General features: G+C 43.2%; 1 protein-coding gene across 4 annotated transcripts in view; it reads left to right on the forward strand.

Annotated features, from left to right (window-relative positions):
• Nucleotides 1-24,843, forward strand: part of ZSWIM5 (zinc finger SWIM-type containing 5) — a 121,874-nt gene that overhangs the window by 75,392 nt on the left and 21,639 nt on the right. For 3 of the 4 annotated variants that reach the window (XM_083447778.1, XM_083447780.1, XM_083447779.1), the window contains exons 2-4: nucleotides 12,870-13,226; nucleotides 21,620-21,768; nucleotides 24,030-24,180. In XM_083447778.1, the coding sequence (XP_083303904.1) occupies nucleotides 12,870-13,226; nucleotides 21,620-21,768; nucleotides 24,030-24,180 (657 nt within the window). Of the gene's footprint in view, nucleotides 1-8,478; nucleotides 8,504-12,869; nucleotides 13,227-21,619; nucleotides 21,769-24,029; nucleotides 24,181-24,843 lie in introns of those variants that run through there. The other variant, XM_083447781.1, reaches the window with a different exon arrangement.

Consider the following 24,843-nt stretch of genomic DNA (forward strand, 5'->3'; position numbering starts at 1 on the left):
CCCTCATTTTACGCCTTACTAACCAAGCTGTCACCAAGAAGCTGTTCTGGCTAGAGGCAATCAATAAGCCTGTTCTGCTGCCTGGAGTCTGGATGTGCCCAAAGAGAACAAAAGGCCTGGAAAACTTACAGACGTGGTAGGGAGGCTGTCTCACGGAAAAGCAGGTCATCACTGAGATTGGGAATGCAGACAGCAAAGGACGTTTCCATGCACTGAAGTGTTTTTTTTTGGGGGGGGGGGCGGTTGGCGGGGTAGAACGCAAACCAGGAGACAGACAATGGGTACAAGGAGACTATGACCGATTAACAGGATTAAGCAGACATAACTCAATTTTTATTCAGGCAGGGATGCTGATGCTAGGCGGTACCTCTGCAGATCTTTGGAACAGCTCAAGGAGATCTGAAATGTTCTTGGCTCCCTGCAATAGCTGAAACAAAATAAACCGTTTAATTACTTTGGTGTATTTGCATACCATGTGTTGGACTGCAGTGTCAGCGGATATTATTTATGTAACTGGAAGATCTTGACTACTGGATGTACATCTGAAATCCCTCCTTCCCCATTAAGCTTGGTGTTTGAGAGACGCAAAAGGGTTCTAGGAAGAGTTTGGTGTGTGCTGATTTTATGAGTCAGGCTGTCAGGAGCTGTGTTTCAGCATTCAGCTTATTTGTATTTTATAAGGCAACTTGATAGTACAATGTGTATTGCATTGGGGGGGGAACCTCCATGTTAACTATCATTTTAGAGTTGAAAATGTTAGTTAATGAATTGTGGATTTATTTTTAAAAACAAATTTAACAAAACAAGCTGCAGTTTAATACAATGAAATCAGAATGTTCATTCTGACAGTTAACAAAAGATGACCACATCTATTGGCAAAACAGAAGAAACGGATTCGTTTCTCCTTTATACAGCATTGTCCATTTTCCCAGGTCAAGGCTGCAGCCAGAGGTGGAGCTAGCTGCTCTGGCACCCGGAGCAGTGCACATGCTGTGCACCCGGGGACTAGCCGCCCGCGAGCGCAGGGCTTGCATCCCGGGGGGTGTTGCCCATGGCGAGCATCCCAGGGGTGGGGCAGCGATGTCACCCCCCCTCAGGGATGACACCTGGGGCAAACCACATCCACCGCACCCTCCTTGCTCCGCCACTGGCTGCAGCTTGGATATGAGCTGTTACTTCAGCAGTGAAGCTTATAGAGGAGCTGGAGTCTTTAACCTTTCTGGGCTCTCAGGCCCTGATCCAAGCAGGTGCTTCCATTCACTTCCCCTTTAGGCCTAGTAGCCTCACATACAGCTACCCTAGCACTATGGTGGCACCTGTGATGTTCCTGCTTGGCTTGCCACCCCCACTTCTCCTCTGACCCTGAGAAAGATGGGGCAGGGGGGCTGTTATGAGAGCAGGCCAGGAACTCAGGCTGCTGGTGTGGGGATCTCTAATCCTGGGCCAGGAATGCCCCGCTCCAGTGGTTCCTCAGACATTGGCAACATGGAGGACCCTGAGGGGGCTCTTAGGTTTGAGGTATGGTGGGGCTGAACTCTTACGAGCACCAGTCAGTTTATTGATCAATTTTTGCCATTTCCAAAGCTTTTCATTTTTTTGGAAGAGATGACAGCGAGCTGATGTTGTAGTTCACAAGCAACTTGCTATAGCCAACTATGCTTACTCTGCTGATGAACACGAGTGTTGATGATATGTGAATTTCAGAACAAACTCGCCTCATTCTAAAACTGGTCTACTACAGATAGATATATAGATATAGCTGACACTGCTAGTGAAGTCAGACTATTTGGGATTGATTAATGCCAAGGTTTCATTTCCATTTCCAATTTTATTTTGAGCAACCTTGCATGTAGTGTCTACTAATTCAGGCATTCATGGGCAGATTAAAAATCCATTTGTCTAAGGAATGACAGCCTAGTAGTGGATGTGTTGACTGATGCCTTGGGTCCTGACTGGGGGAAAAGGAGACACCCTAGGCCTGCTTAAAAGAACATGCGTTAATAAATTCTGTATTTCTAACAATTTGAATCAGATGGGCATGGGGGATTGGGAGAGTTTGATTTGTGTTACTGACATGCAGTAAGAAAGCACCAAGCAAATAGGAGAAAGTTTTATTTTTTGGCTTTGAAATAAGCAAACATTCCAAATCCTGTATGGATAGTAGTTGCAAACAGTGGAAAATTGAGTTAATACCAGGGCATCTGTGTAAGTGAATGCTTGAAACGAGCAAGCTGCATTGTTCTTTAACTCTACTAATGCTGGAACAGATGGGAAGCGAAGGCCACTTCACGCATTAGCTGGCGCAGATAAAGAGCAAAGCAAGGAAGGGCCCTTGTGGGTGATTAGAGGTTAACAGGAATAGAAACCAGCCGACTGACTCTTGATTTGCAGGAGGTGTTCTGGGAAAGGAGCAGATGGCAAAGAGAACGTCCCTGCAGCTTATTCAGCTGCTCAGAGAAGTTTATGGCGACCTCTAATACAAACAAGCCTACTTAGAGCCTCTCATTTTAAAGCAGTTGCCTGCATTTCTCTCCACCAGGATCACAACAGTTCACCTTAACCTGCAGACATAGGTGTTTGCTCCTCCCTTTGGGCTCATCTGTATGTTTCTGTGCAGGCTGCATGGTTGTGTTCTGATGCTTTTCTGGCAAAGCTACAGTTTCATTTTTGCTTAGATTCCTGGTTATTAGGCTTTGCTCACAAGCCAGATGCTTTGTTTATTGTGGCCTTATTCATTAAGGCAGAATTCAGGATTGTGTGTTGGTAATAAATAATAAGGAGGGGGAGCAGGAAAGAAAATGTGCAAAGTTAATGAAGTCCTTCTATTTCTGCTATGTCAGCATTCTTCCTGCAGAAAAGCATCCTCCTCTCGCCAAAGAGAGGGACCCACACAATAAGGTCTTCCTTGGATGCCGCTGCTCAGCATACACCATCCATTAGTCATAGAAAGAAGTTGCTTTTTGCAAGAAAACATGTATATTGATAGCAGCCATATTCTTTTTTAAAATAGCGATCACAGTAATCACTCTGTGTGTGTGTGTGTGTGTGTATATATATATATATATATATATATACAAAAGAGGAATTACAATAAAATATGTTTACTTTCCCATCTGTGGGTTTTTTTATTTGTTTTGGTGGGGTATGAGGTAGGGGGACGACAAAGGGTGGTACATTTTGCTGGAAAGATTAGGTTTTCTTTCTCCATTGTGTGTGGCAACACCTGCCCAGGGAGTCTCTGTGAATCAAAAGAGCAGCAAGCAAAGTGGGTTTAATTGCACACATCTTCAGTGGAGTCTTTCTTGCACTTACAGCACAAAAGGCCATCACTGAGCTGCTTTCAACTGAGCCTGAGAAGACAGGACTGAGAAGAACTCTCCACTATTCTCACAGGCAAGCAAATCACTTTGCTGGAGCATTGTCATGTGGAAATGAGTTCATGAGCCCATCTTCTTTCCAAATGCAAGGTCAGGGATAGAGCAATTGTCAGTTTCAGCTGGCTGGAGCAATTGATCTATTTGCTAGAAAGTGTTTGCTTACCTCCATTCCCTACTGTGCCAGCAAACAGATAGCTCTGAATGTGGGTTTGTTTGTGTGTGTACATACTACACCCTATATTGACAGTCCTGAGTTCACAACTAGCAATTAAAAATTTCTTAGCTTTGGAAATGTGATTATTGGTGTGGCATATGTAACTGACAGTGTGACAACTGTTAGTTGGTGCTGGATAAGACTTCTTCTTAGGAAAATAACAAATGGTTTGTTTCCCAAGCTACTTTCCTTGAGGTGCGGGATCCACCTGTGCATGTGTGCGTTCTGAAGAGATAGAATGTAGTATCGTTTTCCTCTACTCTTCCAGTGAGGGATTCTGAAATCATAGCACGATTTTGGCCTGGGTAATCCTGTTTTGTGGCTTGTACTGGGAACTTGTGCACATCTGCCCAGCCCTGTCAGTCCCCGCCTTATCTGTTTGCTCCTTTTCAACATATTTGCTTGCCTAAGGGATAAGACATTGGGTATGTTTTTCACCATGAGGGAAAACGTCTCCACCACAGGCAAGCCATTCTCCCAACTAGTTCATGATGCCCCATGATTGGCCTTCACTTTGGCCTTTGAAAGGGTGATGTGTTTAAGGTGAGGGAAATGTTTATGAAAAGACAAGCTGTTTCAGGAAGAGCCATGTAATCTTAGCCATTCATCACCATCGCATATCCTTGGTCTCAGGCAACTCTGTAATCGGACAGCAGGCTGCTATGCAGCAGACAACACAGTTGAAATTGGGGTGGTCTGATTAGATGTGGGTGTTTCAGAACTGAAGGCTGAACATGCTCAGTAAGATATTGTGCTAGCGAAGAGTGATGGAGAGAAGCAGAAAGCTGACTGGCTACTGAGCAGCTGCACCTTGCTGGCAGTGTGCAGAGATGTACTGTATTAGCAATGTCTCCTGGGAACAAAATGTATTCAGCACTTCTCCCTTGTTACAGAAAAACACTAATCCTGTGAGCAGCAAGCAGTTTCTATGACCACCACTCTTTTTGAAGTTTATACCCTTGCTTCTTCACCAAAGTTCCCAAAGTTTAATGCTTATACAGAGTTATTTCAAGTGTTCAAAGTTATTTACATGCATTATTTCAGGGGTTTTTATTAGAACCCTTTTAAATAAGCCAGTACTATCCCCACATCGGGATGTGGGTGGCGCTGTGGGTTAAACCACAGAGCCTAGGACTTGCCAATCAGAAGGTCGGTGGTTCGAATCCCTGAGACGGGGTGAGCTCCCGTTGCTTGGTCCCTGCTCCTGCCAACTTGGCAGTTCGAAAGCACGTCAAAGTGCAAGTAGATAAATAGGTACCGTTCCGGCGGGAAGGTAAAAACTGCATTTCCGGGAGCTGCTCTGGTTCGCCAGAAGCGGTTTGCCATGCTGGCCACATGACCCAGAAGCTGTACACTGGCTCCCTCAGCCAATAAAGCGAGATGAGCGCTGCAAACCCAGAGTGGTCACGACTAGACCTAATGCTCAGGGGTCCCTTTACCTTTTTATCCCCACATCAAAGATGGCTGAAAGAACAGTGGCTTGCTTGAGACTAGGACTAGGTAATGAGTTTGTGATTGAGGTGGGCTTTGAATGAGGGAACTCTTTGCTATCACACTTCCTCACTTCTCAAATAAGAAAATGATATGTGAAAGCTATGTTAAATAGATCTGGTTGCAGAAATGTGCCCTGATCATAGATTTTGGAATTACTCTATAAGAACTAGACTTGGTGGATAATGAAATATTTTGTGACAGTGGAAACATTGCAGAAGGACTTAGGGAGCAATTCCCAGCTATGGTCAGCTCCCAAGTCATATCACTAGAGTAGCTGCTTGAAGGCTTTGCAGAAATCATGTGAAAATGTGCAAATTCTGGAGCAACTGTAATCTACAACAGGGGGAAAATCTTAGGTAATAATTGCAAAAGGCACAGGGTTCTCAGGATGGCTGCTTCAGCTATTCTAGTTCACCAGTTGTATAGATTAATGAAATATTTAGGGAAAATATTAAATATACTTATGTGTGAATGAAAGGATGAGGATCTTGTTTGCTGTGTAGGCACATGCTTTGGAAAATTATTATAGATTAAAAGTTCTCTGTCAGAAAAGCCAGTGATATAGTGTTCAGAGTGCATATTGTTGATTGTAAACAAGGCTTCTTAGATCAAATTATTCCATCCAAGTTTCTATGTTAAACCACTTCTCATATGAGTGACCAGTTCAACTAGTGCACTTCAGAACTAAGTCAACTGTTCCACTTTGAGCCCAGAGTGTTATTTCCAGGGACGAAGCTTGGTTCCTGTGTTTGAGATAGGATTACTAGGAAACAGGAATGAAGGAGAATCAGTGCAATTGCTTGGCCTTTTTATTTGCTAGGTATGACCTGAATCACATTCTGGTAAAGCTGAATTACAACTCATGCACCAGCAGTTTAGGTTACATAAAAGGGGGTTAGACAAATCTAAGGAGGAGAAAACTGTCAGTGGCCACTGGAAATGGTGGCTGTGAACCACCTCCAGGATTGGAGGCAGCATGCCTCTGAATAGCAGTCAATAACAGTAGGATAGGGTTTCTCTCCCTGCTTTTCAGCTTCCCACAGTCCATCTAGTTGGCCGCTGTCAGAACTGGGCTGGATAGGCCTTTGAGCTGATTCGTCTTATGTTTTCCTTGAATTGATTTAAAGTCCTCTAAGTTGGTGGCCATCACCACATACTGTGGTAGCAAATTCCATAGTTTAACTATGTGCTATGTGAAGAACTACTTCCTTTATTCTGTCCTTTTTAAAATGAAAAATGACCTAAACACTGATACCTTTCCTCAGAGGGGAATTGCTCCACCCTTCTGATGATTTTGGATTCCCTTTTGGGCATCCCTTCCAGTTCTGCAGTAATCTTTTTGAGAGATGGCAACCAGCTGATGGACGCTGCCCATACCAAGCTTCGTATAAAGTCATTACAATACTGGCAGCCAAGAATAGGACTATAGAATAGAATAGAAAATAAAGTAAATGTGCCAAGAAATTATTTGTTGTTCAGCAGGTTGTTTGTTTGTGTGTTATTTATTTGGAATATAGCCTGCTTCCTTCTAAAGGTTCAGTACAGGTATACTCATAGACATGTGTGAAAATAACCATTTTTAATGAAATGAATGCAGCCTAGTATATATTAGAACACTGCTTCTGTATTGGGTTACTCTTTGCCACTAAAAGCTGTCTCAAGGAAAAGGTCCTGCACTGCTTGTGGAAGATGTCAATCAGTTGCTAAGCAACCACTGAGCACTTCCTGCCCTGCTCTATGCTGTATGAGTGGTGCATCAAAAACAATGAAGGTGCAGCATGCTGAAGCAGAGAGTTAGCACAGAACTACTTGCTTTCCCAAAGCTGAAAAGTTGTTTGTTATTTATATAGCACCATCACAAAGCATACAATAACACAAATAAGAGACTGACGATGCCCTAAGGTGCTTAAAATCTAAATTTAAAACATTAGGGGGAAGGAGTGTGGGAGAACTTGGAATGCAGTCCAAGCAATGTGAAGTTATTCCTTCTCCACCAAAAAAAGTTCAAATGGTAATTTCCTCCACGTAAATAACTAAAGGAAAGAGTTTTGTGGAACTGAACCCAGGTTGAAGTTCAACATGTTATCCACTACAGTGGTACCTTGGGTTAAGAACTTAATTCGTTCTGGAGGTCCGTTCTTAACCTGAAACTGTTCTTAACCTGAGGTACCACTTTAGCTAATGGGGCCTCCCGCTGCCACTGCGCTGCCGCCACCGCACAATTTCTGTTCTCATCCTGAAGCAAAGTTCTTAACCCGAGGTACTATTTCTGGGTTAGCCGAGTCTGTAACCTGAAGCGTCTCTAACCCGAGGTACCACTGTACATCACACCTAGTTCTCATTGCTGCAGTAATTTTCTGTATCTCTCTGTAGTGAATGAGTGTGTGCTATTTCTCTTCCAATAGACTTGTCCCATCCTGCCATGAGATTCCCACTTCCAGGGTGGCAGCCTGACTCTTCTTATGAGATGTTGTCCTGTACAGTAAGAGTTTGCTTCCCAGTTTTGTACTGGGCTTTACTAGTGCTTACTGTTAGCTTTCAAGGGCAAGCTTAGTGTGGCTGGCCAGCCAGCCAAAGACATTCCAAGTGCTGATGTAAAGACTCCAAATAAAACGACTACTCAAGCTTGTTTTTTTTCCAGAACAGTGTTTAATCTCTGGCTAAGCTTTTGATAAATATTTTGCATATGTTTTTTCCCTAGTTAATCTTTAATAGATGTGCTGTCATGACAGCTAGAAATTAAACTGACACTTGATTTAAAGCTAAACACTAGATAAACTTGGCAGACTCCAGATATATTTATGGCTTATTTGATACAAATATGTAGGATGTGAGCTGTGTCCTCTTTCCCTTAGACTGTTTTCAGCTGTCATCAAAATTGGACCAGGATAGAAATTTTGGCTAAATGTAATATGACTCTAGGGTTGTTTCCTGATACCTGAAAGCAAATGATAAAAATTGTGCTGTTCAGTTGGCTTCTGGGTCTACCTTACTAATTCTTCAGAGATTGAGTATGCAGATCAGAAAGTCACATTTGGGCAAATACAGATGACCACAGGGGATGAGGGGGCTGGAAATGTGCAGCAGGCTTGTACACTTTCTCTTACACATTTTCTTCCCCTTGCATGTTTATTCTATCCCCCATTTCTGGATTGCTGACGCTATAGTTTGCAATGACATACAAAACCAAGCAAACAATGGTTAGCATTAATATCTAAACTGTGAACTGGAAGCTTGTGCTAACCATAGTTGCCTGATTCCGACGTTGTGGCAAACTATGGTTTCAACAACCTGGATATGGAAGCACATGACAGTAGAGGAAGAGAGAAGCACACAAAGCTGTAATAAATTCTCAACAGCATAGTCCTATGCAGATGTCCTGAAAAATAAATCTGGCTGAGTTCAGCTATGCTTTCAGGTAAGTGTTCATAGGAATTGCATCCTAAACCATGGGGGATCATCTGAACTAAGCCACACTGTATGATAAACAGTGTACAGAATTAGATTTTCCAGCATGTAACAGGCCTCATAGTACTCATAGACCGTAATCCTAATAGTGCAGTAATCGTTCTTGCTGTGGTGAAGAATTCTGTATATGGGTGAAATAGAGGGTTTGCTAAGTTGAAGTAATATTAATGTGATCATGAACTGATTAATTCAGGCAAAGCAGAAATTAAATGTTCCCATTAGTCTAAGGCACCATCTGCCGTATACTTTTAAAGCAGTATTACATCATATTAAACAAAGAATCATGGAAACTAGTTTGTTAAGGATGCTGAGAATTGTTAGGAGATCCAGAGTAGATTTACAATGGCCACTTACCTGCTAGCTGCGGGGAGGCAGCAATTGTGGTCCAATGCAGCCTACAGTTGTGGGTGCCCCTCTAGCCTTGGTACAGCTGGGAGATGACATCACTTCCTCCTTTACTGGCCACACTGTCTGCTGGGGCTCGCCTATGGTGGCAGCCTTTCATGGGTGAGCTTGGGGACACGGCTTTGGGAGTATACCAGAGAGGAGATGTCTCCATGGCTTCCCTCCAGTCTGCTTCTTGGGCATTTAAGCCAGCCATGCCCAGGGAGTTGGATGGCACCAGTTCACTGGGTGATCTTAGACAAGTGGTCATCTCTCAGCCTAATCCACCTCATAATGTTGTGGTGAGCATAAAAAGGGTGACTGTGTATGTCACCTGGATCTCCTTGGAGGGAAGCCAAATAATAAATACACAAATAGATGTTTACAGAGCAGTTTGAATAGGAGGTTTATATCACTTACTGTTTCTTGCTTTCAGTGCAGGTGAATGTGGTGAATGTTCATTGGGACCCTGTTGGTTCAGAGTGGGAGAGAGTAATGGGTAAATGAGACACTTGTATCCTTGCACAGATAGGGTGATTCAGAAGCACTGTGGTTCTAAGTTTGAAATGTGCATCCTCAGCTTTCCTTTCACTACAGCAGTATTTTTGGTGGCTCATGGAACTGCATTTATTTCTGGTGCAGTTGGGAGTGCAGAATACCGTTTTACGGTAAGAGAGAGAGAGGCAGGCTGGAGAATAAGTCTGTTTGCATAGATGTGGGGAAGGTTCTTCGTTGAGCAAACAGGGTTCCTTTGGGTTTGTTACCCTTCTTGACGGACAATCCTTATGCTCAGTGCTCAAAACACGTAGCAAAACAATTGGGATACCCAAATACTTTTGCACACTTTTGCTCTTTGTTCCTGCTTGCTTTTGATGAAATCACACAGCATAATAATAACCAAGAGAGAGAGAGAAAGAGGAAGGTTGGGGGCTGTGGATTATAGCTTTTCATATTCTTGGAAGCAATTTATATAGAGCCATAATTGCCCTCGGCACACCGTGTCAGTGTGTGGTGGTACAGGAGGAAGTAGCTCCCGCTGTTCCATATAAATAATTGTACACAGCCTGAGAGTTGCCTCAGATTTATTTTAAACTAATTATATGAGGAGAGTGGATATGTTTATCAGACAAGTTTTGAATGGTCAATGTTTGGGGGGGGGCATATTTCTGGCCTTTAGATCAATCCAAGTAATACAGCCCTTTATGGCCGTTTATAAGGCCAATTTTTAAAATCCAGTTCTTAAAGTGAAAGAAACCTCTCAATACTTAATCAGATCTGGATGTGGGTTTTGGCACCGCTTGAAAGGGAATAGCAGCATATAGATGGTTTTGATGCTGTTGATTAAAAACCTCTGGTAGAATTTGTTTCAGAAACCTTATAAGGGTTGGCAAACACACAAGGGATTCATGCAGTTAACGTGGTTTAATCATTTTTCTCTTCTTTTGCTATCTTTCAGTTTCCTCTAGTGTGAGTTTGTGTTTGAAATACATTCCTAGAAACTTTCCAGCGGTTTAAGCAATAAAAGAGCATCAGTGAGGGGGGACATGATGCTGTGGTTGAAGCTGTCTATTAAGAATCTGGACACATGGATTTCCTATAAAACCATTTGACCAGTCCTATTTTGATTTTAGGAAAAGCAGCTGATCTTTTAGCTTACTATTTTCATCATTAGCCAAAGATGTGCAATGAGAACTACTGTTTTGTGCCGGTGCACATTTTAGAAACTGTTTTTGATTATTTATAATTTATTGCATTTATATCATACTTTTTCTTCAAGAAGTTCAAGGTGGTATATATGGTTCTCCACCTCCTCATTTAAACCCCACAACAACCCTGTGAGGTAGGTTAGGCTGAGAGGCAATGACTGACCTAAGGTTGCCCAGTGAGCTTCATGGCTTACCACACTCTGGCTTTCAATGGGGCTTTGTTGTTGATGTTGTTGTTTGGAAGATATTACCCCGTTTTGTGGATTTTCCACTGACCATCTCAGTTAGAAGGTGATATCAAAGATATCCCAACCTCCTGTTGATGTAGGAAATCTACTAGCAAAGCTTCCCTAACAGCTGGTAATCCAGCCTCTGGATGGTGGCAATCCAGCCAGGAGTGAAGTACGATGGCCCTTCCTTACTGATTTTCTGCACATAAGGTAACAACTGAAGACTTTTAAGAGCTCAGTGAATATTGTTCTTGCTCTTGCTTGCCTTGACAAATAAAGCTAGTTATTGAAAAGGAAGAAGTTAGAGATTGTCACACGGTACTGAATCCAATTTCCTTATGATGTAGATCACAATCACTGTTGCCCTGTGTTAAAAGCCTAGTGTGACCCACTTTTAGGGTCTTAGAGTGAACTCAGAAATTGGGTTGTGCTTTCAAGTAGAATAAATGAAGAAATTGAAACATTTTCTAGAGTGTTGTTCCTATTGATTGAGGTCTTGAAATGGGAGACTTGAAAAATGTAAATATTTTAATGCAGTGTGATATTACTTTTGTATTTGTTAAAATGCATTTGTTCCCTTTCCTACCCGCTGTTGCATCATGGCAAAATAAATAATTAATGTTTTTATTCATTTACTTCGAACTATAAAGAATTGGCGAGATTTGTTTCTACTCTTTGGTAGTTTCATGGAATTTTCCTAGCTGAGTCAGAAGAAGAGTGCTCTTTCCCATTTTCTAATCCATTTGAGATATGTTTGGAGGTTGGGGCAATTGAATTCAGCATTTTTGTATCATAGGAATGAATGCAGGCTACTAAACAGTTGTACAATGTTGTCTATTGCCAATATTGTGCAGAATTCTGCTCTAGGTTTTGCATCCTACTTTTTAGTGAAGCATTGCTCATTTTTTATTCCTTAAAGCAAAGAAATACAGATTGATGTTTAATAGGCACATGTTGAAATTTTATTCAAAAGCAATTAATGTCCTTTCAAACCAGATTTGGTATCATGTGTTGTATCTTGCATGAGTATCTGGTGTTCAGCTGATTTTGAAAAGCTTGCATTTGCCAAGATATACTACATCATGTTTTCTGGCAGAGAAAATGAGCAAGATCTAGCATGATATTAAAATCACTCTTCCATCAGATGAAGAAAGAAATTTCAGGTTGCAGCCAACCCCTCCTCATTTGGGCAGTATAAATAACATGAAGCAATGGAGTGTGCGAGATGCTTTGCAGGATTCATCCTTGCCCTTTAGCTACTCCCAGAACTAATAATAAAACAGCTCCTCCAAGTTTGGTTGTGGCTTAAAAGTTTTAAGACAATCTGGAATTAGTTTTATGCCAGCCCAGCTAATTCAAAAGCAAATTCAATCTTTTACGTACGGTTGGGTACTGCTATTAGTTCAGTTTGGGATTATTCTGAGCTGGTCAAAGAGTGCAGAACTTTTCTGTTCAGCTGAAACATCTTCATGCAGAATAAAAGGTAAAGGTACCCCTGCCCGTACGGGCCAGTCTTGACAGACACTAGGGTTGTGCGCCCATCTCACTCAAAGAGGCCAAGGGCCAGCGCTGTCCGAAGACACTTCCGGGTCACGTGGCCAGCGTGACATCGCTGCTCTGGCGAGCCAGAGCTGCACACGGAAACGCCGTTTACCTTCCCGCTAGTAAGCGGTCCCTATTTATCTACCTGCACCCAGGGGTGCTTTCGAACTGCTAGGTTGGCAGGCGCTGGGACCGAACAGCGGGAGCGCACCCCGCCGCGGGGATTCGAACCGCCGACCTTTCGATCGGCAAGCCCTAGGCACTGAGGCTTTAACCCACAGCGCCACCCGCGTCCAAGTGAGTCTCAAATATATGCTCATTTTGGAGTGAAGGAAATGTAATTTGTCGCTGTGGCACATTGTTGTTAGCATTTATACAATCTGAGCAGGCTAGCGGGCTATTATGATAACACTCCTTTGCAAAGCTAAACATCCTTCTCTTGTTCTCCTTCCAGGATTCCACCTGAGTGGCACAGTAACAGAACCTGCCACTGCAGCAGAAGCAGAAATGACCTACAAGGTAGCCATCAGCTTTGACCGGTGCAAAATAACGTCTGTGACGTGTGGTTGCGGGAACAAGGACATTTTTTACTGTGCACATGTAGTGGCACTCTCACTGTACAGAATTCGCAAGCCTGATCAGGTCAAACTCCGTCTTCCTATCTCAGAGACTCTTTTCCAAATGAACAGAGACCAGCTCCAAAAGTTTGTTCAGTATTTGATCACAGCCCACCACACTGAAGTGCTCCCGACAGCCCAGAAATTGGCTGATGAAATCTTGTCCTCCAACTCTGAAATCAATCAAGTGCATGGTAAGTCTGCCTGTTGAAAATCACCTTTGATAAATTCCCATAGCAGCATGTAACCCAACCCACAGATAACTCTTGCTCAGTGGTAAGCAAGTGTAGCTGAGATGTTAAATACAATGCTTGTTAATGTTCCAGTACAAAATGCCATCAGTGATTTTTCCCTTACTCATGAGGGAAGAACTGGTGATTAGAGCCAAACTGGTAGTTTGCAGTGTGCTTTGTACTCGCCACTTGGAAATGGGTATTGAAGCAAATATTGATTGAGAGTTGACACTGAAATCACGGCCTGAGCAGATCATGGAGGCCTGGATCTCCTTGCCTCTCATTGCTTTCTGTCTGGTCTGTTTAAGTCACTTACATAATACATTTCCACGGCTTGCCAATTAAACATTCATCCTCACTATATCTCTGCTTGTGTGATGAGATGGAGGAATTAAGGTGTGGGGGTGAATTAATGTCCATCAAATACTTTGAAGATGAAAAGTTATGTAGGAGAGAGAGAGAGAGAGAGAGAGAGAGAGAAGAATCAGTAGTTATAAATCGGGCCTGGATATTTGAGATTAACATACATATAATTCTGATACGTCAGTGCTACCTTGCTGGAGGTGGGAAGTAGTGTGCAATGGCTGCTTTAAAAAATAAAATAAGATACCCAATTGCTTGTTAGGGCAAGTACTAAAAAGGATAAGGAAACTTTTATTCTTGAAGATGTGGGGTTTCTGGGATGTGCATAGGCAAGTGGTTATTTTCAGTTTTCAGTTAGGAACTCACTGCTGTGCTTTGCAATAAGGAAATATTTGTTTTCTGTTTGTGTGGTTGGCTGGTATTTCTGAAAGTCTTCAGATTTTCGCATTTTCCTCGATGTGTCAGACACAGTGCACCTTTCCATTCTCTGCTTGTGGCACACTGTAGTCTGGATGACAATGTATTGTTTAATGCATATAGTCCTGTCCCATTAAGAACATAGGAAGAGCCCCGCTGGATCACATCCAAGGCCTAGTAGTTTGTCCAGCTCCCTCCACCCCGCCCCCCATAGTGGGCAGTCAGATGCCTATGGGAATCCCACAAGCAGAGCTTGAGTGTTGCAGAGTCACTTAAATTCAGTCAGCATTTAACTTGTGCACATTCAGCCTTACAAGCTGAAAGGGGGTGGGTGTCCAGAAAAAGACTTTGGGAATCCCACCTGCCATTGAACCCAACATGTTTTGACTATACGCAATTTAGGCTTTAGGTGTGATCCCCAGAATGTAACCCCTTGTGTAAGTTGTGAGCTTACTGTAGTGCAGTCTTAGTCCAGAAAGAAAACGAATTGATAACACTGTATGCGACGAATTGAACAAAAACAGTACATAATATGAGGAGAAATAAACAGGGATTTTGTGTTTCTGAACAATTCAGGCCAAGTCCATACTAGGAACATATACAGTGACTACACAGTGGAAAACTCCCTTAGAACTACACAGGCAACCAGAGCACAAGTTACCTTAGAAAGGATCATGCCATCTGACTGATTGCTAGGCAACAACAACATATTCTTGGTTAGCTGTACTTCTAGTGTTGTGATACTCTTGGACTATATACTGTATAGTGACTAGGGCTTTGCTCTTGAAGGTGATAACACATGTACCTATCAGCTCAGGAGTATGTGAAAAAGAAAAAACTTAACCCCTGTATCTATAATAGGTGTCAATTCCTACTATAGGGTTGTATGGGGTGTTATGGGAGAGGTAGTACCTCTGGTGGGGGGACACGTCATGCTCCTTCTGGAGTAATTTGTCCATGTTTGGTTCCCACCCTGCACTCAGTTCCTAGAAGCTGTCAGCATGTGACAGCAGCCACACCCCAGGAACAGCTACAGCTGGCTGCCTAAACCAGGTGAGGGTAGCCAATGGGTCTTAAACCCTTGGTGAGTTAGGGAAAGGGAAAGGAGCTAGGAGAAAGAAAACTCTGATCCTAAACCTTTGCTGCCTTGCAGCTGTACTCATTTGTGAGAAAGGTTTCGGGAGTAAACCCCAAGGAACAATCTGTACCCGCAGACTTGAGGGACAACCCTACACAAATTTGTAGCCGAGTCCCTAAGATGGTTGGATGGCATCTTGTAAACCTCCTTCTGGCAACTGCTGCAACCAAGCTGGTGCCAAACATAATGCTCTGCTTTCCTTGGGACCACATTAGCAAGGCAAGAGTTGTCTGGGGAGCCCAGGATCTCCAGGCACACTGCCCAGGCTTGTGCCCTGGGAAGGTCACTTTGGTGGTGCTACAAAGTGGCTCGACTTCACCCCCCAGAGGTGCACTCCATTGTCTCTTGAGACAGATGGATACCAACATGTCAATCCCGGGTCTCAAGTATCCTTCCTCAGTGTTTAGATCAATGCATCTTTACAGTGTGATCCTGCAGTGGGGCAGACAGTCCAGGATTCAAAGGGTGTTGATAACTTTCAGATCCATAGCCACTGTGGTTTAAAAATCTGGTGCCTGAGCATATTAGCGTGTGGGGATTTGTCAGCTGCCTGAGTGCTAGCAGAAGGCACCCAGAGGCTTTTCGACTGTGATACTCAAAAACTAGGAAACAATGTTTTTTCTATTTGTAGATATTTTGAAGTGAGTAGGAGTGACTAAACCCCCCCCCCTCAGTTTAGATCTAACTAATTATTTTGAGATGACAAAACAGCTCATATTCACAGCATCTTCTCTGAAACATGTTTTGCTTTCTAACTGCCAAATGCAGAGCCTTTATCCTTGATCCTAGTTGATGACACACAAAACATGCTTCCCAGGGTAGGATTAAAGATCTCTCATGCCTTGGCATTGATTAGGAAGAAACAAATCCTAAATCAATGGACTTCTCCTTTGCATACCATCATTCAGACATGGCGCAGAGAACTTGAGATGTATCACCTGTCCCCTGAGCTGACTTGTATGGTTAATGGCTCAAACTTCAGGAGCATCTCTTGCCAAGTCCAGTATGTCTTATTAGCTTAATCAGCAATGTAAACATGGATACACTGGCTAACTGGAATTCCATCATGAGAGCACACTGGGGAATGTGAAGTATGGAAAATATACAAACATTGAACAAAAGGATCCTTGGGTTAAGGATGCTTGCTGTCAAATACCCAATAGGAGCAATTCTGCTGGCAGGAATTAAACCTCATGCAGCTGCCTGCCAGTTTCCGTCTGCACTCTGACCATGTACAGATTTCTTATTTGTAAATGTTTTAAGTTATATGTGCACTTTCCTTGGTCAGTTTAGATTCCCAGGCATGTAGAGTTCCCTGGATTCTGATCCTTGACTCCAGCAGACCACTTGTGATGTTGGACAAGGTCTTCAGGGATGCATGTTTGGTCCCTGTTGTTTGCAGTGTTGGTGCCACATCAGTTCAGATGTAAGAGGGACAAAAAGTGAGTTGGAGATGTAGCCTTTGTTACTTAGGCTTGTTTTAGTTTGGAAATGAACTGATTAATTTACAGTATTCCATTTTATGCTTTTCCATTCCATGAACTTGTAACACATCCATTTCCCTATATTCTGTATCTGATATTGTTGAAGGCTGAAAATGGCTCTGAAGGTATAAGGTGCATCCTGTGGTTGAGCTATGGGCCTGCTGTTATCAGCAATGGTTTTTGTTTGCCGCATATTGTACTTGCTTCATCCTCCCAATCATTGATGGATTCATTCTATGGTATACCTTCCTGCTCTCACCAATGTGTTTCTCGTTTCCCTGTAGGCATCACCTGCTGCAAGAGCTCTGTCTGAAGGATGCCATTCATCATTATCGCCCCTCCCCTTTATGGTACACTACCCCACCACCACCACTCAAACTAGCACCCTAGGTGAACCTCCACCACCTTCCCATATGTCATGTGGTGGGACAGTGTGAAAACTATGTTCAAGGGGTTCTCCCCTATGAGGAGAGAGGAAGGGGCTTTATGTGAGAACGGCTGCAGGAAAAGCAGAGGTGATACGCGTGGGAAGAGGCGAAATGTTTGGAGTTGCTCTTTGAATCTTTTAAATGTCTCCAGCCATGCTTCCCCTGCTTTCTCTGTTCCGTTCCTGTCACGTGGCTTTAGGTTTAAACCATCCCTTACCATGTGCATCCACTGGAGAGCTGCCATTAAGGAGGAAGAGGGTCAGGTAAGGGCCATTTTAGGTAGAAAGCATGAGCTCACAAGGAAGTCGTATGAATTTCTCATGAGCTCCCCAGCAGAAGCACTTGAGGTACTGACTTAAGAGTTCTGTGGCCATCATTAGTCAAGCTAATCAGTGTTTAAATATTCATCTCAAGTCTGTGATTTGGCTAGCCACTTGCCACTTGCCAGAACTGGACTTTCTTAAATGCAGTACCTGATTAGCAAAGTTCTACTTTCAGTGATTACTTTTACCTTACAGTAATCCTTAATCAAATGTTACTAAGGTCTATATCTGCCCCAATACACCAGCATCTAGTATAAATGCAACCTGTTTGAGGTGAAGCTTGCCTGACATGTCTACTTGTAAATCCTCTGCAGTGAGTTTGGAGCATCTTTTCATATGGGACAGAAAGGGAAATGCTTGTCTTTATCCTAGAGCTTGTTTACACAGTAGGATAGAATCTCTTAATAAGATTTTTTTATATATTGAATGCATAGACTCAGCTTTGGTTCCCCTATTACTGCTTTGGAGATCCATGCAGGTTGCCAGACTGAGTATATCAGGTTTTCTGTGCATCTCCTCTTTATGATTCTTATGCTGTGCAGGTACTGACCATGGCAATGCTTATGTGGCAGATTGCTGCAAAAAAAGTGATAGAACATACCAAGGTGAGGAAAACACCTCACATTATTCCAGGCACCTCACTTTTAAGGCACTTCAACCTTGTGAGTTCTGTGCGCAAGGCTGAGGCTGAAGCTTTAGGGGTTGTTATCTCTGAAAAAAAATCATTGTGTAAACCGCCCCCAGGAGAATGTCTGTAAAGCTGATCTGAGACCAGATTTTGAAGGTAGCAATGTTGCTGCTGTATGAGTGACAGTTTAAGGGGTCTCAAGGCCTTCTCTTTGTTCAATCCTCAATCAGTTTAAGATGAGACAATTGCCCATTGTCTTCCACATGTTACCGTGTGCCACTGGTTGGCTTAACAGCATGTTAATATTGGCAAAAGGAATATGACAGTACATCTTATTAATATTTGAGCATGTTGCAAATTCTGTTGTTTAGTCTGAAATGTGTATCCGTTTTTCCAGTGTAATTTATAGCACATTATTTTCATCTGTGTCATGTGTGACGGAGCCTCCTATTAAAGCATTCTTTTATGAATCTCTGATAAGCAAATTCACTGATTGGTAATTAGATTCACCCCTTGCTTTAATTGCAGTTTAATTAATATCGGGCTCAAAATATAAAAGTGAAAATGAAAATACATCTATATTCAATAGTCTAAGCTGCATCCTGGCTCTTCATTGCCTTGGTTCCCTGAGCAACATCTTGGCTCCTCTAGGGCTTGAAAATGCCAGCTGCCACTGAGCCCATGCAGGAGTGGCAGGACAGGGCTGCTTACTGGGATGGGGAAGGGCAGCGGGGAAGTTGGGACTGTGCAGCCGAACCAATCGAAGCACTAGATTGGCTCTGCCCGTGCTCCTGCACAGCTCCAACCTCACCACTGCTCTGCCCCGGTAGGTGCCAGTAGCACCTGTGTCAGGAAAGTGGCTTTGTTGTACCACAGAGGCTGTGGTACACCATAAAAGGGTGTGGCAGAGTAAGAGTGGAGCTCCTGCAGGACATTGTTAGTCTCCCACCCATCATCTGGACTAGGATCAGGGCAGATTTCTTAACCTGTGATCTCTGAATGGGGGTAAACCTTTACTGACAAGACCAAGCACAATTCTAGTGGACTAGACTCACTAGACTGAACTGGAAGTGCAGTAGCCGTTTCCTTTCCTTCTGCTGCCCATGCCTTACTGTTCCAGCAATGACCCCTTTACTCACTGAAGTGTAGTAATAAGCATGAGGCAAGTGGGTTAAAGTTCAACAGAGCATGCTCCAGGCACCATGATTTTTCATTGTCACTATTTTTCACCCAGCTTTTTCTGTGCAGAGACAGTCTGGTGTAGGGAACTTGGGGTTTTTTGTTATCTAATGTCAAGCATCCAGATGCAGAGATGCTGATAATTTCTACAAAGTAGAAGCATTGTTCAGCTCTTCACAAAGCTGCCTTTGAAGCATTTCAAAGGTTTGAAAATAGAATCTATTTTTTTCCTGGCTTGTGCAAATTGACTGCAACACGACAATGCAGAATGCTTTCTAATTTCACGGGAGTGCTCTACAACAGAGTGCTTCATAAATATTGCTTTGTCCTCTCCAAGTGCAAGCTACTCCCCCCCACCCCCGTAGCTTCAAAGGGAGGAAGGAAAGCTGGTAAACTCTGCATCTCTCAGTTTTAAGCTCAACTTCTTTTGACTCTACAAGAATTTCCTTTCAGTCTTGTGGCATCCTCTGCATTTAATTGTGCAAGGCACATCAACTGGGCTACCAGCTGCTCTTGCAAACCAATTGCATGCCTTGCAGCATTCCTGAATATAAGCATGAAGAGTAAAAGACACTGAATGTGTGAGGATGGGAAGGAACTAATCAGAACTATATTGAGAAACTTAAAACGGGAAGACATGAGGCTCTGAGAAAGGAAAACTGAAGCCTGTTCTTTAGGGCATGATTATTCTTTCTTAATAAAACACTCCAGATGAGCCATTAAAGAGTCTAGCTCCTGTTCCTTGGAGTGAGCATTACATAGGAGGAGAGTTACCTGCAAAACAAAATCTTACCAGTCTCCAGATGCTCCAGAGATGTGAAACCTCTTAAACAGTAGCTAAAGCAAGATGATTCTCCTAAGTCAGTGCAAGACAAGTCACCCATTAAGTACAATTCTAGGGTCCGGTAGTCTCAGTGATTCGTCCCTGAATGCACTCAGAACTATGCAAGCAGGTGTGCGTGCGCGCACTCTCTCTCTCTCTCTCTCTCTCTCTCACACACACACACACACACACACTGGTCACACGCATGCGTGGGGCCTCAGACTTTCCAGAAGTAGGAGGCTTTGCCAGGCAAACCAGAAATTTGTCTGTTGTTTCCTTCTGTTCTTTCCTGCTGCTGGATGAAGGGGGGAATAGAATTTCCCATCTAACAGCAAGTAGCTGAGCCATGAACATTCTTGCCATATAGATATTCAGGAAGCAGCTTGTTTTTTAACATCAGTTTAGGGAAAAGAAGATTAAGCCCCACCCTACTGAATTGCATTTTTTCATTTGATGGTTGGTTGTCGCAAAGGTACTTTAGAAGCTTGCTGTTGCCTAAAGTGGTTGAAAGCCATCTGTGTCTACTTACATCACTTGGGGTTGACTTGCACTCTAGTCAGCCTGGATATTTGTCTAGTGCGCTATGTGTTAAACTGTCGGCCATCCTGGTGATGCCTGTCTGTTAAGCCACCATTAGCCACAGCCATATGTGTACCAAAGGTAGTAATTTTGTTCATTCTGGGGAAAAGGTAATCCAGAAGTGATTGAATAATGTGGCTCTGCAATCATTGCCCTTACAGTGCATTTCTGCCTTGCTTAGTGATCCTGGAACTGCTTTACATAGCTCCCAATTGAGCCTTCCTGGAAGTTGAAGGCCCAGTCCATTAGTTAGGATTAAATTATTCCTTGGATATTGCATGTCTTCTGCATGGACATCTCCTAAGCTTTCTTCAAGTTCACTAGATTCCCTGGACCGAGCAGCTGGTGGTTGCTTGTACAGTATGTGTTCATTACCTGGAACACAGAATTGCACTGTTTTAGAAACATGGTTTCTCTCTGCTGATATGTACACAAGAAAAGCTGGACACGGATAAGCACCAGAAGATGGACAAAATATGGAGTGTATGTCATCCAGATTGTTCGCTGAGTCTAGGGGATCACTACATGGCAGATGTGGGTCTTCAGCCTAAAGTAGTATGTTTTAAAGTTCTAGGGAGCTCAGAAGGGCCTAGCACTGACAGTTATCCTAGCTCATTTCATGACCTGCTGGGTTTAAGAACAAATGATTAATAGCACTGTAAGTGTCATACCTATAACGACAGCAAGGAACTGAAATTTTATCCTCTAGTATTGTTTGGTCTTATCATTCCTTCATTATGGGTCACTTATTATAAGCTGGTGTGTCTGCTTCCTATTTGGCTCCAATGCCGCTACACTGCAGTGATGCTTGTTCTTTAGTGAAAACAAAAATTAACTGCAGAAATATTGCAGTACTGGTTTGCATAAGAAAATGGTTCTCATTTCCTGTTTTGAATGCAATAGAAGGTATCCTCATAACAAATTTACATGGCAGGATGGACTGATTCCTCTGGACATGGTTTCTTTTAATAGCTGGACTTCTCTTGCCACAGGTGCGCCAGACCCCACTGCGGGGGCAAGCATCGATGACGAGAATTGCTGGCATTTGGATGAGGAACAGGTTCGAGAGCAGGTGAAGCTGTTCCTCTCTCAAGGAGGGTATTATGGCTCTGGAAAGCAACTCAATTCTATGTTTGCTAAGGTGAGGCGTGGTTTTCTTCTTCCCTCCCCCAAAAGCTCTGCGTCCATGTGGCTTGACATCTTATAGTGTTCCTTCACTTTGCAGCTGTTGTCCTTTGGAGCTCCATAAATCAACTTCTGGTGCTTTTCAGATCACTTATTTTACTCCTTTTACAGGCATTGGCATGGTTTAGATTGCGTACTATAGGAAGCATAGTGCCCCTTGCTAGTTTGTCACTAGAAAGGTCCACCCAGAGGAACATAAATCAACTTATTTTAATCCTATGAGATAAATAAATGTAGCCACTAAGTAATATGGGAACTAAGGCTGTTGATAGCTTCACCACACCATTATATCCCTGCCATCACCAAACACTGACATCACAAGTGCATTATATCATGTATGTCAGGGATGTCCAACCAGTAGATCATGATCTACTGGTAGATCCCCGGCTGATCCTGGTAGATCGTGGGATCCCTATCGTGTACAAAAAGTTACGGGGGGAAAGCTCAACAACTCTGGGCAATCCACCCACACCATGCATGCTCCTCCTCCCTCCAATGACAATGGGTAGATCACTGCCAGTTTTTTTTTTATACTGGGTTGTAGATCACAGTCTCTTGGGAGTTGGACATGCCTGATGTATGATGTTCAGGTCATTTTGAGTTGATGAATGTGTAGCACACATACATTACACACACATACCTTTTCTGTTGTTCTAAAAAACTGGGTCGACAGAGCCCTTAGTTAGTGGTAGAAAGAAAACAGTTCATTTTTTGGTACGTTTTTAGATAGATGATGATGAGGCACTGTAGTCCTGGAATTATCTATTGGTGTATGGGTCTGGCAGACATAGCCCATCCCTGCACTTCTGCCAATCAGCAGAGAAGTTGGGAGTGTCCTCTACATTGCAGTCCCCGAGGTGCTATGAAGAGAAAAACACTATATGTGCTCTTCAAAGATCAGTTTTCAGAGAGCGAACTCTGAAGAGCAGAGAGAGCAGTTTCTCCTCCCATTGAAACACTGGGGTATGAGGAACTCCTGCCAGCCCAGTGCTGTGGTGGCAAGGAAAGCCCTCCACTTCCAGAGGTTCCTCTTCTCCATCTATCATGGTGCCTTTGCTAGGTTTTATCCATTTGAATCTCCTTCCTTCAACTAGAGCCCATTCTTTTTCCTGTATCAGCAACAATACTTGAAACTGAACTTAGATTTGTTCATTCAACTCTTAGGGATTTTCTTTCCCAGTGAAGTCGGCTTAATATCTTGACTTGTTCTAAAGGTGTTGACTGTAGTTTTCCTGTTTAGATGAAATGGGAAACTATATTGAATGGGAAACTTCCTGGTTTGTTTACTCATGCTTTGGAGGGAATGCCTCATCCATATCTTGGCTTATTAAGCCAAGATATGATTATCCAAACTCTCCCACTGTGCAGGTCTTCCACACTGCTTCTCATACTTCCTGTTTAACCATTGCATTGTAGAGAATGAAGCAAAGCCACCCTTAGAAATGAGACCATGGAGCCGAAACTGCTCCGTCTACTTTCCTCTTGCAGGTAGCTAAGTGGGGAATGAGGGTGAGGCAAAAGAAATGAGCCAGTTTTCAAAGCAGGAACATCCTAGGAGTCAATAAATGGTAGATTTCATCTGTTGAAGTCAGATTGTGCCTCTCTCTTGATTCTCAAGGGAAAGATTTCCTAGTTTGGATTATCTAGCTGCCCTTGAATAATAATAATAATAATAATAATAATAATAATAATAATAATAATTTATTTGTACCCCGCCCATCTGGCTGGGTTTCCCCAGCCACTCTGAGTGGTTTCCAACAAAGATTAAAATACAATAAAATGTCACACATTAAAAACTTCCCTAAACAGAGCTGCCTTCAGATGTCTTCTAAATGTCAGGTAGTTGTTTATCTCTTTGACATCTGATGGGAGGGTGTTCCACAGGGCGGGCACCACTACCGAGAAGGCCCTCTGCCTGGTTCCCTGTAGCTTTGCTTCTCGCAGTGAGGGAACCACCAGAAGGCCCTTGGCACTGGACCTCAGTGTCCAGGCAGAACGATGGAGGTGGACACGCTCCTTCAGGTATACTGGGCCGAGACATGAATAGACTCAGGTTAGATGAGGCTTGCTTCTTAGTGATATGTCTTCACAACTATTTAAGGTAGCATGTTGGCCCATAGAAGTATGTAGTTCCACAGGCGTGCAAAATATAGTTCCCATCTGTAAACGCATTCTGCATGTAACTGAAATGACACCTCTTTTCCTCCGCTGCCTTAGGTCCGTGAAATGCTGCGCATGAGAGATTCCAATGGAGCCAGGATGCTTACACTAATAACTGAACAGTTCATGGCAGATCCACGGCTTGCTCTCTGGAGACAGCAGGGAACTGGCATGACGGACAAATGCCGACAGCTTTGGGATGAGCTAGGTGAGTTTCCGTGTCTCTGTGTGTCCCATTAGAGAGAGGCCAGTTTGTCCAACCATTTGTGATGAAGGAGTCCTTGTGGAAAACATGTCTGATGGGCTGCATGACATTTTCTGGTCTGCTCTGGGCAAGTGGCTTCTGGAGGCAGCTAGAAACTGTACAAAGGTAGGAATGAGCATTCCTTAGGCAACTGTGTACATGAGAGAAAGAATTATTCTGAGGGGAAGTTGATTCAAGAAGTAAACTTTTCCCTTCAGATTTAGCGACACAGGAAACTTCCTGATACCAGGTCAGTTTATTTGTCCAGCTAGCTTTGTATTCTCCGCAGCTATCCAGGGTCTCCGACAGAAGCCTTTTTCTCATCATCTGCCAGATTCTAATTTAATTGGAAATGCCAGCAATTGAATGTGGGAGCTTTTTATGCAAAGCATATGCTCTAAAACTATGGTGCCTCCCCAAGATATGGTTGTCCCCGTCCCCTTTTCACAGGCTTGAATTGCAATTTAATATCTGAGTTTGGAGAAACTTTTGCCCTCATGTTCTTTATCTGCATAGGAAATGAGTAATGCATAGAAAGCTAGCTTGCCTGCAGGCCACATCTTTGCCTTTTAGCAGCCAGGGCAAGTGCCTGCCACTGTCAGTTAGCTTAATAGAGGCCTGTAGGCT

Source organism: Podarcis tiliguerta (assembly GCF_965153285.1).
Source record: "Podarcis tiliguerta genome assembly, chromosome: 6".
Classification (NCBI taxonomy): domain Eukaryota; kingdom Metazoa; phylum Chordata; class Lepidosauria; order Squamata; family Lacertidae; genus Podarcis; species Podarcis tiliguerta.